This window comes from Uloborus diversus, chromosome 3 (assembly GCF_026930045.1).
Source record: "Uloborus diversus isolate 005 chromosome 3, Udiv.v.3.1, whole genome shotgun sequence".
NCBI classification, from domain to species: domain Eukaryota; kingdom Metazoa; phylum Arthropoda; class Arachnida; order Araneae; family Uloboridae; genus Uloborus; species Uloborus diversus.
In genome coordinates, this window is record NC_072733.1 from 75,826,351 (window position 1) to 75,842,930 (window position 16,580).

At 31.8% G+C, this 16,580-nt stretch overlaps 1 protein-coding gene across 3 annotated transcripts in view; it reads right to left on the reverse strand.

Moving 5' to 3' along the window:
- Positions 1 to 2,276: 2,276 nt before the first annotated feature.
- LOC129218094 (alpha-N-acetylgalactosaminidase-like) overlaps positions 2,277 to 16,580 on the reverse strand; it is a 36,408-nt gene continuing 22,104 nt past the window's right edge. For all 3 annotated transcript variants that reach the window (XM_054852290.1, XM_054852289.1, XM_054852291.1), the window contains exons 6-8: positions 14,767 to 14,928; positions 4,140 to 4,337; positions 2,277 to 2,684 (exon numbers count right to left, since the gene is read on the reverse strand). In XM_054852290.1, coding sequence (XP_054708265.1) covers positions 2,412 to 2,684; positions 4,140 to 4,337; positions 14,767 to 14,928 — 633 coding nt within the window. In that variant the 3' untranslated portion in view covers positions 2,277 to 2,411. The remainder of the gene's footprint in view (positions 2,685 to 4,139; positions 4,338 to 14,766; positions 14,929 to 16,580) is intronic.

Consider the following 16,580-nt stretch of genomic DNA (forward strand, 5'->3'; position numbering starts at 1 on the left):
GAGCCAACACATCCGCCATTTTGGAGCAAACTTGATCCAGTGCTTTGCAGCGTTAGCATTTCTACTGATGTTTACCTTTCTTTTGCATATGTTGAATTGAGTCAAATGAGTGATTGTTCAGCTGTTAATTGGGCAAACAGTTCCAAAAAAGAATTTCAGCTCTTCCGATTTCCAGCAAATGTAGAAAGAAAAAGGAAATGAATAACTGATAGCCCGCGAAGTGACTGGCAGCATGGAAGCAACGCCAATAGTTTCCAAAATTTCGCCAATGTCTACCTTCGCTCTCTGGATCTCTCGTGCATTAATTTTGAAAAAACTGTTGTGAAGTTGAGATTAGATTTTTTTTGATCACTCAATTCTTATTCCTTGGAAAAGATGTTTTTTATGAAATTTTGATATTGCCTTTTTTGGTCTCTAAAATCCTAGAATATTAAAGTAAGATTTACACATGCAAGCAATTACAATTATCGGTTTCCCAGTCATTTTGGGATGCAACCAAGAACTGTATTAAAGTTTATTAGAGTGTTCTTCTCCCTCCCCATTTTCTTGTTCAATCATGCCAGACCCATCAATTGAAGGTTTTCTGGGGCTTTATGATTACTTGAAGGTAATAATTAGCATTAAAATTTTACATTTAGTATTAACATTTAGTATTAAAAAAAATTAAGTCAATTTTTTATTTGCATAAAAAAATGCAAGTTGATTTTATTGGAAAAAAAGGAGCAGTTGATTCGATAAAAATAATAATAAAAAAATTAAAAAACTATATGTTTTTCGAATCCTACTTAATGCCCAAATTCTTGAATCTTTTGTAAAAAGCGATCTTGGATTGCTTATTTTTTCATTTGACCACTGTTTAACATTGGCTCCTGTGTTGAAAGGTAGGGGGAGGTAATTAAAAGGCTATCACTTTTTTTTTTACAAACAATACAATAAATCATCTAAAAGATTTATAATCCTTTATTTGGAAATGTTTTAATTTATCAGAAACAAATTGAAATGGTTTTATAATTCATCTTTTTTTATCGTTTAAATTCATTCATGTGCCGTTTCGACTGTATTCAATGTCCGAGACCTATATTAGTTGAAAATGGATCCTTTTACTAGCGTAAATTAGGTAATTAATTTTTTTTTCTTTAGAAAGAATCAGTCAAGCAAACCCTGTAAGCAATTTTGTCTTCGAATGTACACACAATGCAAGAAAGAAATGTGACGCAAAAATGTCCTGTTTGGTGAATGATTGCTAACAAAAGTAGCTTTCCCGGTTGTGCGCTTGCTCCAAAATGGCGGATGTGTCGGCCTCCTCATTTTAGGGGTTCTAGGTACAACTAAAGGGTAGCATCTGAAAAGAGCAAATAGCCCACCTGAATTCTTGCATTTGAAGCTCCCAACTTTGTGCATGGTTCCTTGTTCATTCTGTAATGCATTGTATGCAATATTTTTGCTATTGAAATTAGAATTGTATGGGTTAACTAATGTGCATATGTTTGTTAGAAAATAAGAAAAAAAAATCTTGTATTTAGCAGTGATGTAATGGCGCTAGAATGAAAGAAAATAGCCGTTGTGATAAGGTACAGCTAGATTGTAAAATACATTAATTACTACCCAATTATTTCACAACATAATTAATATGATAAAAAATTTGTATTACCTTTGAAACTGGTAAATTAGCCATTTTTTGTTAATTTTTGAATACCATGGCTTTTAGAGGCTATTTTGACACAGTTTTGGAGATCATCCCTTTTTCACATGATTTACGAAACTTTCTCCAATTTTCTCCTTTTTGCTCTCTGACCACTCTCATCCCTGTGAAATGCAAAAATAAATAATAAAGACCATAATAGTGACTAATTCCATTAAAAAAAAAAAAAAAAAAAAAACACCATTCAAAGCATGAAAATATACTTGACTAAATTTTTGTGGCATATTTCTACTTTTCAATGCGTGAAGTATGCTTGTAGAAGAGTTATGTCTCTCCTTCTACCAGTGTGGGTTGATCAGTGCTACGGAAATAATTTTTCTTCCACTCTTTTTCATATGGTAAGGTTATTTCATATGTTGTCTTTCATTCCAAAGCATCTAGATACAAAATTTCTTAATTATGAGAAAACCAGAAAACATCAATCATTTCGAAGAGAGTTTATCAGCTAGCAATTCACATCTTTTCTCAAAGTTGCAGCTCCAATTTTGAGATTAGAACCCAGGACTTAATGGTTCCGAGAAAATTGATTATTGCTAAGTAACAGATGCGACATTAGACACAGTTAATGTAAGGTTTCAATCTTAATTATGTTTTTATTTTGAATATAAAATTGTTTCACAGCTTTTTCCTCTTTCAAAACATCTCCGAATAATGAGCAAGCACATACATTTCTGAATATTTCAAAGGACAGAAATATAGTTCTATACAATTATACAAATATCTTTGCAATGAGCATTGTTACTCCAGATGGATTCACTTTTACAGTAACGTTGTTTGGAGGACAGAATTTTTCATGCTGGGAACTATTAAAAACATCATACACTGAGTAGCATGACTCATTGTTTAATCCAAGTGAAGACAATTGCATAGTAACTGAAACAGGGCCACCTAGTGTTCTACGATTGAAGAATACTAATGCATATGAATATTGAGCATTGCTTTCTGGACTGATTGGTCTCTTCCATATCTCAATCCCACTATTCTGTAAATACAAAACAAATAGTTAATGTCAATGAAATTGGTTTAGACACACACAAAAAATAAGAAAATCAATACTAAAGATTTAGCAGCAAGTTACTGCCCCTAAGCCAGAGAGGGCTAAGTCAGAACTTCATGCAATAGACCAGACAGCATGGTTATCAAATCCAGAGACAACAAACTGGCTTTTATCTAGCAGTTTGTCGGCACTATCATCTTCAATGAGATGACATCTGCCTATAGTTTGGCTATTCACTATTCCAGACTGAGGGCTTCTAATAAAAATGAAACTGCAGTCTCTGAATGTGATAACCGGGCTGTCTGGTATATTGCATGCAATACTGAAGAGTTCAAGTGTTTTTAAAAATTGAATAATTTATTCCAGAAAATTGAACAACTATGAAATGCAAATTTATTTTGTAAAAACTAGTTTTTATCTATAGTAATGCACAAGAAAGGTTACAATAAATGAAAACAATTTTTCATGTAATGGAAAAAAAATTACTTTTCATTTTTTGTTCTATGAGAACAATAAAAAAAATGAACATGAAATCACTGCTTTAATGATAACCTATGTTTAATTTCTAGAATAAAATGAAACAATCTTTCTTGTCTTTAAAACTAGTAAATATAGGAGGAAACACATAAAAAGCTTTTCCTGTGTAAAACTTTGAAACTTGAGAAAGCGTTCAAAAGCCCTAATTCTGCCTTTGTTTTCAGCAGCCCTCCACACCTACAGCTGGTGTGATGTTATGAGGAGCTATTGGATACCACGCACGGTAACCCCTAATATTGATCCATGGCACAATTAAAGCCCAGCATTACATATGAGACATGCTTCAGTCACATGTATTGGCTCTCATTGCATGGCTCCCAGGAACCATTTTCCAAGAGTACAATGCTGGGACACACACAACAAAAGTGACAGAGAACTTCCTCCACCACATCCCCTATTTTACCACAGATCGAATACATGGGATCACTTAGGATGGTAAGTTGAATAGCCTGCCTGCAAGTTTCATCACAATAAAGGGGTATTTACAATAACTGTGGAATGAGATGATGCAGGCCATACTATGAGACTTTTATGCTTCAATGATTGCCTTTATCACATTATGCATTCAGGCTAGAGGAGGCCCAATGGGCTACTAAAACCTCTTTTCATTTGGAACTTTTCCTGTAATAAATCATTTTTCTTACATCAATGTTATCTTTATCCATGTAAAATTTGGTTTCATTCTGACAATCTTTCTTTGTGTGCAAAGTTTTATGGCAAAAAGTGTAGATATATATATTATATGAATATACTTATCATGCAAAATATACATGTATTCATATAATATTTGTTAAGTATATAGTTTTTTTGCTTATGTTTGCACAAGTATTACTAACTAGAAAAAATACAGCTTAAAATTAGAGCATAGATGACTAAGATAAATGACTGCCATTTCTCACTTACATTGTAAACACGCTTCCCCATCATTCCAAGTGGATCTTGATTGACAGCAATAATTTCCTTATTTGTAAGCAATTCTGTAAATTCTGGTTTGATGTTTCTCAAATCATTTGACAAGAGTAAAGGACTTGCCATTATGGCCCACAAACAAAATTGTGCTTTTGCTTCATCATAACTTAAGCCAAAATTGCCAGCTATTATCTAAAGAATTAAAAAAAAAAGTAAAATGTTAACAGTAAAGGAAACAGATAAACTATTTGTTTAATTGTAAAGAATTTAAAAAACCCATCTGTATTCAAAAACTCATTAAAGAAATCACGAAAAGTCATCCACTTTTAATACAGACATTGCATTTTTGCACAATACATTGTTACTTCTATGTCAAATAACACTGCCTCAAAAATACTGGCTCTTAGGCAATCTACTCTACTAATACTACTATTAAATCTCACTAAGCAACTCAACAACTAATCGAGTAAATAATCATACATTAGCTTTAGAATTATCAACAAAATAAGCGAGTTAAAAATAGATTTGTCTTTTTTATGGCATTTTAGTTAATGTAATTTGATTTAAGTGATGCTATATGTAAGAAAAGTTATATTGGCAAATAAATTTTTAAATAAAATCAGGCATTTTGTTTTAAGGTAAAACCAAGATAACAATATGCATTTGACATTAACTCGTTCGCAACCTATGTCGCACAGTTGCTACACAACAACTCATCTCTTATTATCCCAGTGGCACATTCCTCCAACATGCTTTGATTGATGCTTATATCCGAACATCATACATATGGGTCATTCTTGAAAAAGTGTAACTTTTCTGTCACACGCCTTTTACAGAAAAAACTTTAAGGAACAATTCAATTAACAATGCTTTTTAATTTTATCAAACATATATCTATTTAAACCTGCCAACAGTTTTTTAATAATAATTTTTATTTTAGTATATTTTTGGTTCACAACATGTGAATTCTCACCTCCATGGCATGTCACACACCTTGTGTGACTGTTAATGTTGCTCAATAATTTGTTGAATTAAAATTATATACTTATTTATTTATTATTCCTTTCACCAAGTGTTTCAAATACTAATTGTTTAAGTACATTTAATTTTTTTAATATTGTGTTTTAGTTTGTTTTAGTAGGATAAGGAGCCATGTCCCACAATAAACTCTCACCTCCGTTACCTAAACACAAAATGCCATCACTCATTAACACCTGGCGGAAATGACATCAAATTTTATTTTCCATGATACAAGAGAGCTTCTTTGTTTATTTTCAGCCACAAAAAAAAGGTGTGAGATTTTTGTCGAAAAACAAGAAGATGGATTTTGCTTTAAAAACTAAGTGGTTATTGTGACTTCTCACCTCCGTGAACTTGAATTTCAGGGATATGGAAGTGCACATGTTTTCAGATGCTTAATATGTGCAGATTGTTGCAACGAAGAAACAAAATATTTCACTGAAAATGTATCCATTAGGCCTATATTAATGGAAAATTCCTCACCTCTGTGAATCTCACTTCCGTAACAGACCTTATCAATGTCATTATTTCTGAGGTGAACATAAATGATGGAGGGGAAATACATCAATCTTAGGCATTCTACCAAAATTATAAATTGCCAGTATATTCTCAAATTTACTAAATACTATTTTTAACAGACATTTAACCTAAAAGGATAGCTCTAATTAAGCTGTACTTTAATTAGGAGAGTTTAATATTAGATTCCCACTAATCATTAAAATAGCTCATTGTTAGCACAATTAACAAAATTATTACTTTGATATTAAATTATCCTCTATTTTTAAGCATTAAAAGTTTTTTCTTTTTTTTTTTTTTTTATTTCTGTGAACAAGGCATTTTTTTTTTTTTAATGAGTGAAATAATTGGGACTTAGCTGGGCCATTGTTCATGATTACTTCTAGTAGGTAACAGGTAACACTTTCATTTAAGAATGAAAGAAAAGAAAACAAAAGGTTTTGAAATTGAAAAATATTTGCGTTTAAAAGTTACGTTTTCTGGAGAATGACCCATATGTGTTTTCTAAATGGAACAATTTATTTGAATTTTTAAATGATAATAGATGGCACTAAATGGCTGTAATTTTCATTACATTCGAGTCACAAGGCATTTGACTTTTTTGTAAAGGCATTAGTTTATGTTTTTGTCTCTTAGGACTAAGGATAAATTTATTAATGTAAAGAAATGGTGCATCATTGCCCTGTGCATGGCATTTAAAAGGTCTCATTTTCTCTTGTTTATTGCTTTGCCTTTTCTTTTTTAAAGAGTAATGAAAAGATAATTATAGCTAGCAGACGAATATATGAGGAGGAAGCGAGGGTAAAATTTTCTCACTCTTCTTTTGAGATTATTGGGATGGGATTCCCCGCTTAGTAAAGGTACACACATGATTTGAAGGGGCATTGAAGTTCACAGTTATTTTGTTTCTTTCTTGGTTCATTCTTTTTAATTTGGAGACAGGCAAACTGCAATAAGACAGTGCAGGGAATGAGGTTGAAGTGTTTCTGGGTGTATCAAGAAGTTTTTAAGCTTGTCTGGTTAGATTATACTTAGCTTACATAGATTGGCTGAATTTTTTAATTAAAACTACATTTTACGCAAATTATTGTAGCTAATTTTGTTTAAAAAAAATTCCATATACACGAGATTCGTAAATTTGTTTGTGTAAGCCTATCATTTATTTTTGTATGCAGTTAAAGTATTGGTGTTTTGTTTATTTACTTGTTTCTCATAATGTCATATTCTTTACATTAATAAGTAGTACATTATTTACAACTTAAGAATTTAGAATAATTATATAGAGATGTTTATTTTATATGAATTTTTTGTAAAGTTAGGCTTAACTGCTGAAATTGCTTGGACTGGAGATGACGTTCCATTTCGGAACGTTGTGGCTGTGGTTTGTTTTCTGCATGCTGGTACTTAAAGGGTTAGTAGTCAATGCATATGTAGGTATAAAGTCAATAAATTTAAATAAAATGGTTCAAAATTATGCACTCCACAAAAAAATACAGATGTTTTAAAGCATGAAAACTACAGAGAAAAAAAAAAGCCTAATATTCATAAAATAAAAATTTTTTCCATGCAAAAATATAAATAAAAATTTTAAATAAAGCAAAAATTTCTCTCAAGTTTGCTTTAAAGCAAAAAATTTAAAGCAAACATGTAATGAGGCGTATACAATTTTATTATGAACTAAATTTGGTATCAAGATCATTTAAAATTTCAATGCAAAAATATGAATAAAGTTTTCAAACAAAGAAAGAAATTATTTCAAAAATCACAGATAGGTTATCAAATAATTCCTTTGTCAATGCAAAGATATGTGAAATTATGGATGTAAAGACATTCAAAAAAAGCCAACGCATATGTAGTCACACGTCTTACAAATAGGCCAGTGCCAATAATGTTTGAGAAAAAAAAATTTAGAACAGGATGAAAGCCATTGGGAAAAGTAAGAAAATATAATAAAATAAATAGGAAAAATAAATTACGGGCGATCTGCGTTCGGGAAGGGGGGAGGACGGGGGGGGGGGGTTGAGGGGGAAAACGGTTTATCATAATTTCCGGCAAAACTATGAGTCCTATCGAAAAAAGTAAATGACAGAGTTGTTGGTAATGAAAAGAACTAAAACTTTTGCATTTGCACTTTTTTTACATAACCTCAAAATAAAAAATTCAAAAAATCAACTTTTTTGGTTTTTTGTTTTTAACTCCCATAAAAAAACATTTTTTTCACAAAAATTGGTGAAAAGTTACCTTTTTATGTCTCAAATACACTGCAATTTTTTTATTTAAAATATTTCTTTTTTCTTCTATTTTTGATTTAACAAAAAAAAAGCATTGTAATTTTCAGTCAAAAAATCTCGCATCAAAATATCTGGTTTTTTTTAAAAATTGGAGCGTGTTTTCTTCGTTGGAACCTCTACTTTCTGATGATATAAAAAAATATTTACAGTAGTATGGAAAAACTTCACAGAAAATGAAAAAGCACGAAAAAGTTCGAATTTGAAAAAAAAAAAAAAAAAAAACATGGAAAATTTTAAGTTATTTATTAAAATTTATGCTTTAATACTCAAAAAATGTAAGTTTCCATGTTAAATTGCTAAATTAAAAAATTGAAAATCCATGGAACATAGATTGCGAAAAACACGAGAAATTAGTTAACTAAAGTCAATATACAAGCAGTACAATAATGCGCTTTTACTGCAACTAAATCAGGCACATTTCTCAAACGAACTATAATGTTTTTATCAAAATCATTTCCTTTTGATTTGTTTTTGAATATGCTGTAACTTGTAATGTATTATCTCTTGTATTGTTATTTCAAACCGCTTCACATATTGAATGTTCAGGTATATTAAAGAGAAAAGTATAAAAGAAATTTTTCATTAAAAAACGACAATTTTTCTGTATCATTCAATTTTTTTTAGGTTATGTTACGTTAAGCATACTATTTATGAAAGAAAATAATAATACTTTTATTTTATAGCTGATTGATTCAAATTAAAACACACGTAGTATTTACCTTACTATATAGATTCCGAAAGTTTGTTTTCAATATTTAAATTCCTCACGATTTACTTTAGGTAACTTAAGCTGCACATGTATGTTTATAAATGAGATTGTTCATTGCTCGAACGATCTTAGCAGCTGCTACGAAATAATCAGCAGGTAGTAAGGCCCAGACCTTTCTAGACCATTTTCCTCTTCTGTACGAAATATTTTCCGAAGGCTACAATGTTCTATAGACCATTCAAGTAAAAAGTTATCCTCACATATAGAATAGCGAATATCACTGATTGACTAATGCTCGAACATCACCATGAAGAGAAGTGTAGACAATAAACACAAAAAATTTGAGAATTTAGCATCACCTTTAATTCATCGAACTTGTCAAAGTCAATATAATGATGAGACTGCAATAGCTACGTTTCGTACTTCAAGACAGAGAAAATCAAAGGAAGAGGAAAAGAAATAAATAAAGACACTCTCACATTTATATAATTTCTGATCTCATGTTTTTTCCTTTTCTTTTTTTTCTTTTGGTTTTTTGCAAAGATTTTTTTTTTAAATATTTCAAAAGAAAAAATATGATTGGTTCAAAATAACTATACAAGAGATAACACAAAACAAATTACAGCATATTCAAAAACAAAACACATGGAATGATTTTGATAAAAACATTATAGGTCATTTGAGAAATGTGCCTGATTTAGTTGCATTAAAAGTGCATTATCATACTGCTTGTATGTCGACTTTTGTTAACTATTTTCACGGGTTTTTTTTGCAATCTCTATGTTCCATGGATTTTAAATTTTTTAATTTAGCAATTTAACATGGAAACTTACATTTTTTGAGAATAAATGCGTAAATTTTAATAAATAGCTTAACATTTTATGTAATGATGACTTTTTTTTTTCAAATTCAAACTTTTTTATGTTTTTTAATTGTTTGCAAAATTTTCCCATACTATTGTATATATTTTTTTATATCATCAGACAGTAGAGATTCCAACGAAAAAAACACGCTCCGATTTTTTAAAAAAATTAGATTTTTAGACGTGAGATTTTTCGATTGAAAATTACAATGATTTTTTGTATTAAATCAAAAATAGAAGCGAAAATAAATATTTTAAAACAAAAAAATTGCAGTGCATTTGGGACATAAAAAGGTAACTTTTCACTAAGTTTCGTGAAAAAAATCGTTTTTTATGGGAGATAAAAATAAAAAACCAAAAAGTTGGTTTTTTGAATTTTTCGCATAAATTTTGAGGTTATGTAAAAAAAAGTGCAAATGCAAAAGTTGTAGTTCTTTTTATTACCAACAACTCTGTCACTTACTTTTTTACAATAGGACTCGTAGTTTTGACTGAAAATCATGATAAATCATTTTCCACCCTTAAACCCCCCTCCTCCCCCCTTCCAGAACTCAGATCGCCTGTAAATTAAATTTTTCCTAGGTATTTTATTATATTTTCTTACTTTTCCGATTGGTTTCATCCTGTTCTAATTATTTAAAATTTTTTACCATTTTCAAAGGTATTGGCACTGGCCTAAGACACATGCCTATGCTTTGAGATTTGCGTTTTAATTTCAAAACAAAATTTGATAAAGTTTACTCGTTAACTTACCAAAAAAAATGGATATGGGAAGTTATTTGAACACAAACTATTATTTCAATACGTGAAATACACCGCCAGCTCAGTCATTTCCAGCTGAGGACTGCAGTTTTGTGCTTATTAGCACTCATCAGCCCGGCATAGGAAAGTGACTGAGCTGGAGATGGTAAACCTCTTAAGGAAGCCAAGAGTGGGAAACAAACTGGTAGCTAATATAGAATTAGCAGACCAGACGAGTGACCGAAGCATTGGTTCGGTTCAACTCGAAGATTGAACAACGAGAGAACATCTTCGAGTTGAACCGAACCAATGCTTCGGTCACTCGTCTGGTCTGCTAATTCTATATTAGCTACCAGTTTGTTTCGCACTCTTGGCTTCCTTAAGAGGTTTATCATCTCCAGCTCAGTCACTTTCCTATGCCGGGCTGATGAGTGCTAATAAGCACGAAACTGCAGTCCTCGGCTGGAAATGACTGAGCTGGCGGTGTATTTCACGTATTTCTGCTTTAGCCCTGGCTAATGGGCGGTAATTTACTGAATATTATTTCAATATTGTGGTTTACAGAATAAACAAGATTGAAGGCAAAATAATGCATAATAGTTTAACATAACAATCGATCAACCGGGTGCTGTGTGAGTTGTGGTGGGGATACAGTGATAGAGTAGTATCGATGAGAGAGAGAGAGAGAGAGAGAGAGAATAGCAGTAGAGTATACTCCCGATTACACTGTTCAGCAAAAAAACCCCTTCAAAACGCTCTTCTGACATTTCGTCCGCTGATTCTTATGTAAAATGACACCCTGAATCCGAATATGACCTCCGTTCCCCCCTATACGTACTAGGTTTTTATTAAAGGCCCCTCAAGTTTTTTTTCAATTTTCTTTAGTTTCATAGCAATTTTTGTTTTTTTTTTTTGGAGATGAAAGAAGCTTTATATTAACTGCTAACATAGTTTTGGCGGGTAAGAGAGGTTCAAAGTTCAAGATCATGGACACTGATAGTAAAAGGGGAAACTTGGGGGTATACCCCCCAAAATATTGGGAAAATTACGAAAAACAATCTTTTTATCCTGCTTTTTTAAAAAAGATGTTTTAAAAAACATTTCGGTGCAGAATAATAATATAAGACTCGCTTCTATGACTCCCATGTCCAAAAAAATTTTCGCGATGTAAAAAAAAAACTGTCTTGTGAATGTCGCATGTTGCATACGAGTTCAATTGCAGGTCTTCATTCAAAAAACATTCTTCTGGCTGATTCATATGTAAAATGAACCCTTGATTCCAAATACAACCACCTTTCCACCCCATCACGCCCCTCTTTTTAGAACAGCCTTCCCCACCCCCACCTCCTCTGATTCAGAGCCATTTTTCTTTTTAATTTGGAGGGGGAAAAGAGCATTACAATAACCGTAAAAATTATTCTGAATGACTAGAGATGTGCAAAGCTCAAAATCTTGTGCATATGTAGCAAAAAAAAACTTGCCTCCCCCCAAATTAAAAAAGGAGGGGGTGCTTTTCTACAAAAATTGGTATGTGTAGGAGGAAATTGGAGATCATATTCGGATTCAGGGAGTCAATTTGCAGAAGAATCACCCGGAATAGCCTTAGAAGCATTTGAGAGTTTTTTTGCTGCAGTGTGTTTGGGGGGGAGGGTGCCCCCTATGTTTTCCTTTTTGCTACATATGCACAAGATTTTGAGCTTTGCACATCTCTAGTCATTCAGAATAATGTTTACGGTTATTCTAGCTCTTTTCGAACTCCAAATAAAAAAATGACTCTGAATCAGAGGAGGGGGTAGGTTCTAAAAAGGGAGCGTAATAGGAGGATAGGTGGTTGTATTTGGAAAGAAAGGGTCATTTTACATAAGAGTCTGCCAGAAGAATGTCCTTTTGAATGAAGAGCTGCGATTCAACTCGTATGCAACGTGCGACATTCACGAGACAGTTTTTTTTTTACATTGCGAAATTTTTTTTGGACATAGGTGTCATAGAAGCGAGTCTTATACTCTCATTCTGCACTGAAATTTTTTTTACAAACATCTTTTTTAAGAAATCAGAATAAAAAGATTGTTTTTCGTGATTTTTCTAATATTTTGATGAGGTATCCCCCCCTCCAAGTCCCCCTTTTTGCGATTGGTGTCCACAATCTTGCACTTTGAACCTCTCTTGCCCACGAAAACTATGTTAGCAATTAATATAAAGCTCTTTTCACCTCCAAAAAAAAAAAAAAAAATTGCTCTAAAACTAAGGAAAATTGAAAAAAAACTTGGGACCTTTAAAAAAAATTCGTACGTGTAGGGGGAAAACGGAGGTACTATTCGGATTCAGCGGATCATTTTACATAAGAATCAGCCAACGAGGTGTCAGAAGCATTTTAAAGATTTGTTTTGCCGCAAAGTGTTATCTGCAGCATTAGGTGGCACAGGTACCATGGATAATCCGAAAAAAGTTTTAAAATAAGGGGTTAAGTTGATAAAAATTGTCTTTTGCTTAAATATTGTATTGTACATAAAAAGTGATAGAGTAGGAATAGAAGCGGTATTAAAAATTATTATTGCTGGTGCATGCAATGGCTTTAAAAGATCAATAACACATTTTCTCATATACATATGCTATAACCAAAATGATAACAATATATCCTCGCCTCAGAGCAACAGTAAGATATCTTAGTGTTACTTCTGGGGATTAGATATCTTATGGTTGCTTTGAGGCGACAATATGTAAAAATGTACGTAAAAAGTAAAAAGAGATCTCTCATTATTACAAACGGATTATACACAAAAGGTTACACCAAAAAGACAGGAGAGGAGAATTTTTCTGCAAAACTAGTCCAGTTACTTGTTTACCTGTGTAAATAGTGTAGATTTCTGTAAGTAAGATAGATCTAAAAATTAGTAAATAGTGTAGATCTGAAGCAGTAACTATATAGTGTAGATTTGAAAATCAGCTTTTAACATGTCAGATTTTGGTGAAGTTTGAAGGTTTGACGTCATTGGTAGGAAGGAGGAAAAAAGAAATGGAGAATGTCTAAAAATAGATTTAGCACTTAATTAGCTAAAATGTGTGCATTTATCTACTTTCAGTTAATCATCAACGATTTTTTTTAAGCGCGAAAAGCAGGGAATAATATGCCCTGCGCTTAACCGGGAGTTTACTGTATATGTGTCATTTATAAAGTAGCAATGGCATAGTGTGCTAAATATGGTGATGTGTTGTGGAGGTGTATATTTACAATGGTGGCATTTTCATTACAATGCCGCAAGAGTTTTACGTTTGATTCCAATTTGGCCAGCATATCCTGCTCCAGATAGAAAAACATCATGTTTGAGTATCAAACTATATAGCTACAGGTAATGCACTGAAAACAAAAATGCCTGGCCAACCTTATACAGTTACAACATTGAAAAATGCAGTGCATGTGAGAGCACTAATCCAAGAATCTCCAAAGCATTTAGCACATAAACATGCAGCTCTGCATCTGCCTAGAAATTTTTTGATGTGAATGTAAGAAAAATCTTGCAGGGTGCTCTTCATAATATGAATAATTTTTTTAGCTGAACAGGATCATGTCTGACAAGTAGGAACCAAATGCAAAATTCTTGTCCAGTAGTAAGCAAAAAACCACCATCATCAATTTACTCCTCCACAGCACATGATGATGCTCATTGCACCATCCATTGCAATTACTGTAAATGGTGTGTATACTACACTTCATTGCTATCACTTCCATCACCATTTCCCCATCACAACTCATAGTCCTTTTTCCAAACACAGAAGGTTGATGTGTTGCATGCAGCATGTAAAAAAAAAAGATTAAATTTTGAGAACATGTAATGAGAAACATACATTTTTATTATGGATTAAATTTGGGATCAAGTTCTCTTAAAATCACCTTTATTTTTTTTAATGCTCTATTAACTAGTGTGGTTGAATCACAAGATTGCTCATGTTTTAAGTGTCATAAGTCAAGACTGGATCACAAGACAGCTTATGCTACATGCTGTCTTTATGTGCCACCTGCACTTTATTTATAATTACTTTAAGAAAGTAGCATACATTTGTAGTCAATGTAAGAAAAATATGACCAATATAAAATGGCTGGTTAATGGGTATAGGATGGAAAAAATATTTAGTCTTTAGTATTTGATACCAAATGTCATTGGTCATTAGATGAAAAGTTCCTTTATTTAATATCTTCAACGACATACGAGGCAGTAAGAAGCAAAGAAATGTAAGTGGTCATTTTCAAGTTTTAAGAAAAACGTGTTTACAGTTCCGGTTCTAGGTAGGCTTTCATTGAAAAGTTTTTCTAAATCAAGCTGTATGGCAGTATCTACAAGGAATACTAGTACTATCTTTTGCCCCAAAACAGATGAGAAGTTCACCTATCATTTGCACTGATTATCTCCAAATTTTTAATTTTGGCACTTTACATTCCTTTGCTTCTCATTGCCTGATATTTAGTTTGTTTATAAGGAATATTACCATGTCAGGGTCATTCCAATGTCCAGGACCAGCAGCAGCAACTAAATCATTTTGATGTGTTGCATAAAAATCTATTATACTTAGAACACTTTGCCATGAATCTTCAATGTCATTAAAATTTCGCCAAAGATTACAATGCTCTGCAATAGCAGCATAATTAGGCTAAAAAAGATATTTTTATAACTATTTTAGCGTTACAATATTTAGCTGAGAAAAATGTACATTGAAAAGACATAACAGACAGAACAATTATATAGTTAATGTTTTGTGTTATTCACACCGATTTCATTTGCATTTTATGCTAATTAATGTTAATCTATATACACTTTCAAAGCACAAATACAGTACTATCCCCATAATTAACTTCTGTAAAATAACTATTTTATGGAAATGCATCTCATTTTCTATTGAAAAATTTCTCACATTACAAGGGACCTGTACTTATTTCTTTCCGTTGCATTGATTTTTTTTTTCCATATAGGAACAAAACTCTCATATATCAGAAGCTAAAATTCAAACTTTTAACGTTAGCTTTAGTCTCCTTTCCAAGCTTTATGTACTGTAGCCCAAACTATTTTCAAAGATGGTATCTGAGAAATTTCAGCTGGAATTACACTACCCCATCCTAATTTTTTTGTTCCTGTATTTAGAATTTCATTGGGAATTTTTCTTCCGGGTAATTTTGTTTAGCCCTGAAATATCTGGCAAGATCAGATTCTTAATTGGTCAACTTTTGGATTGGTTTAAAAATGGGCCAGTCTCTCTATAGAGAAACATTTTTTCAGTTTATTTTAAAGCTGATTGTTAAAGTCAACTAAGCAATTTTTCCTTTGGTTTGATCTGCTACTTCCTTGCCTCTGTTTAAAGAATACAATTTATTCTTTTGCACATAGATTTCTGGAAGTAATAAAAGAAATATTTGTCAACATTTTCTAAAAACACCATTAAAAACAAGAAAAAAAAAAAAAAGATTCAAATTTGAGATGAAAATGCAAAAGCTTTATTTTTGCATGTACTGCACTACACATTTTGGGATTACATACAGTTTTATCTCCAATAACACATGAAACTTGGGAGAATTCTTTAAAAAACATGTAGACTTAGACAGAAGTGAGCCATGTTAGTTGAAACAATATAAAAAAGCAATATTGTAGTGAAAATGTGTGGTGCATAAACTCTTAACTGTAATGAAACTACTTACATAAAGTAAATACGCATTTCAATAAATGGTACTTTTTAAAAAGTTTTAAGATGACTTGGATTTGTAATACATAAAGTGATTAAGGAATAAATGCCTTTGTGCTGAAAATTAAAATAATCAGTTGTCCAACATTTTGAAGCACAAAAATGCAAATTACAGCAGACACGTGTTTTGGTGTTACAAGAAACACCATTTTCAATGCAAAGAAGTATGAGCTTCTGGATGAAAAGTCATCCGAGAAATGTCTTTTCTCGGGTGACTTTTCATCCAGAAGCTCATACTTCTTTGCATCGCAAAAGATGTTCTTTGTAACACTAAAACACGTGTCTGCTGTAATTTGCATTTTTTGTGCTTCAAAATGTTGGATAAATGATTATTTCAACATAAAGTGATATTCAAAACATACAGATTGATATTGATCAGTAACTTTAAAAATCTGATCGTTTCAATTATAATGCAATGTGAAAAGCGAAATAAAAGAAGCAGAGAAAAGAGCATCAATATTTGAGTTATATGCATCAGACAAATTTAGAAACACGAGATTAAAATTTTGATTCTTATGGATAAATTTAATCTTATCTACAAATGATCATACTCAAACCAGTTTGTAAGG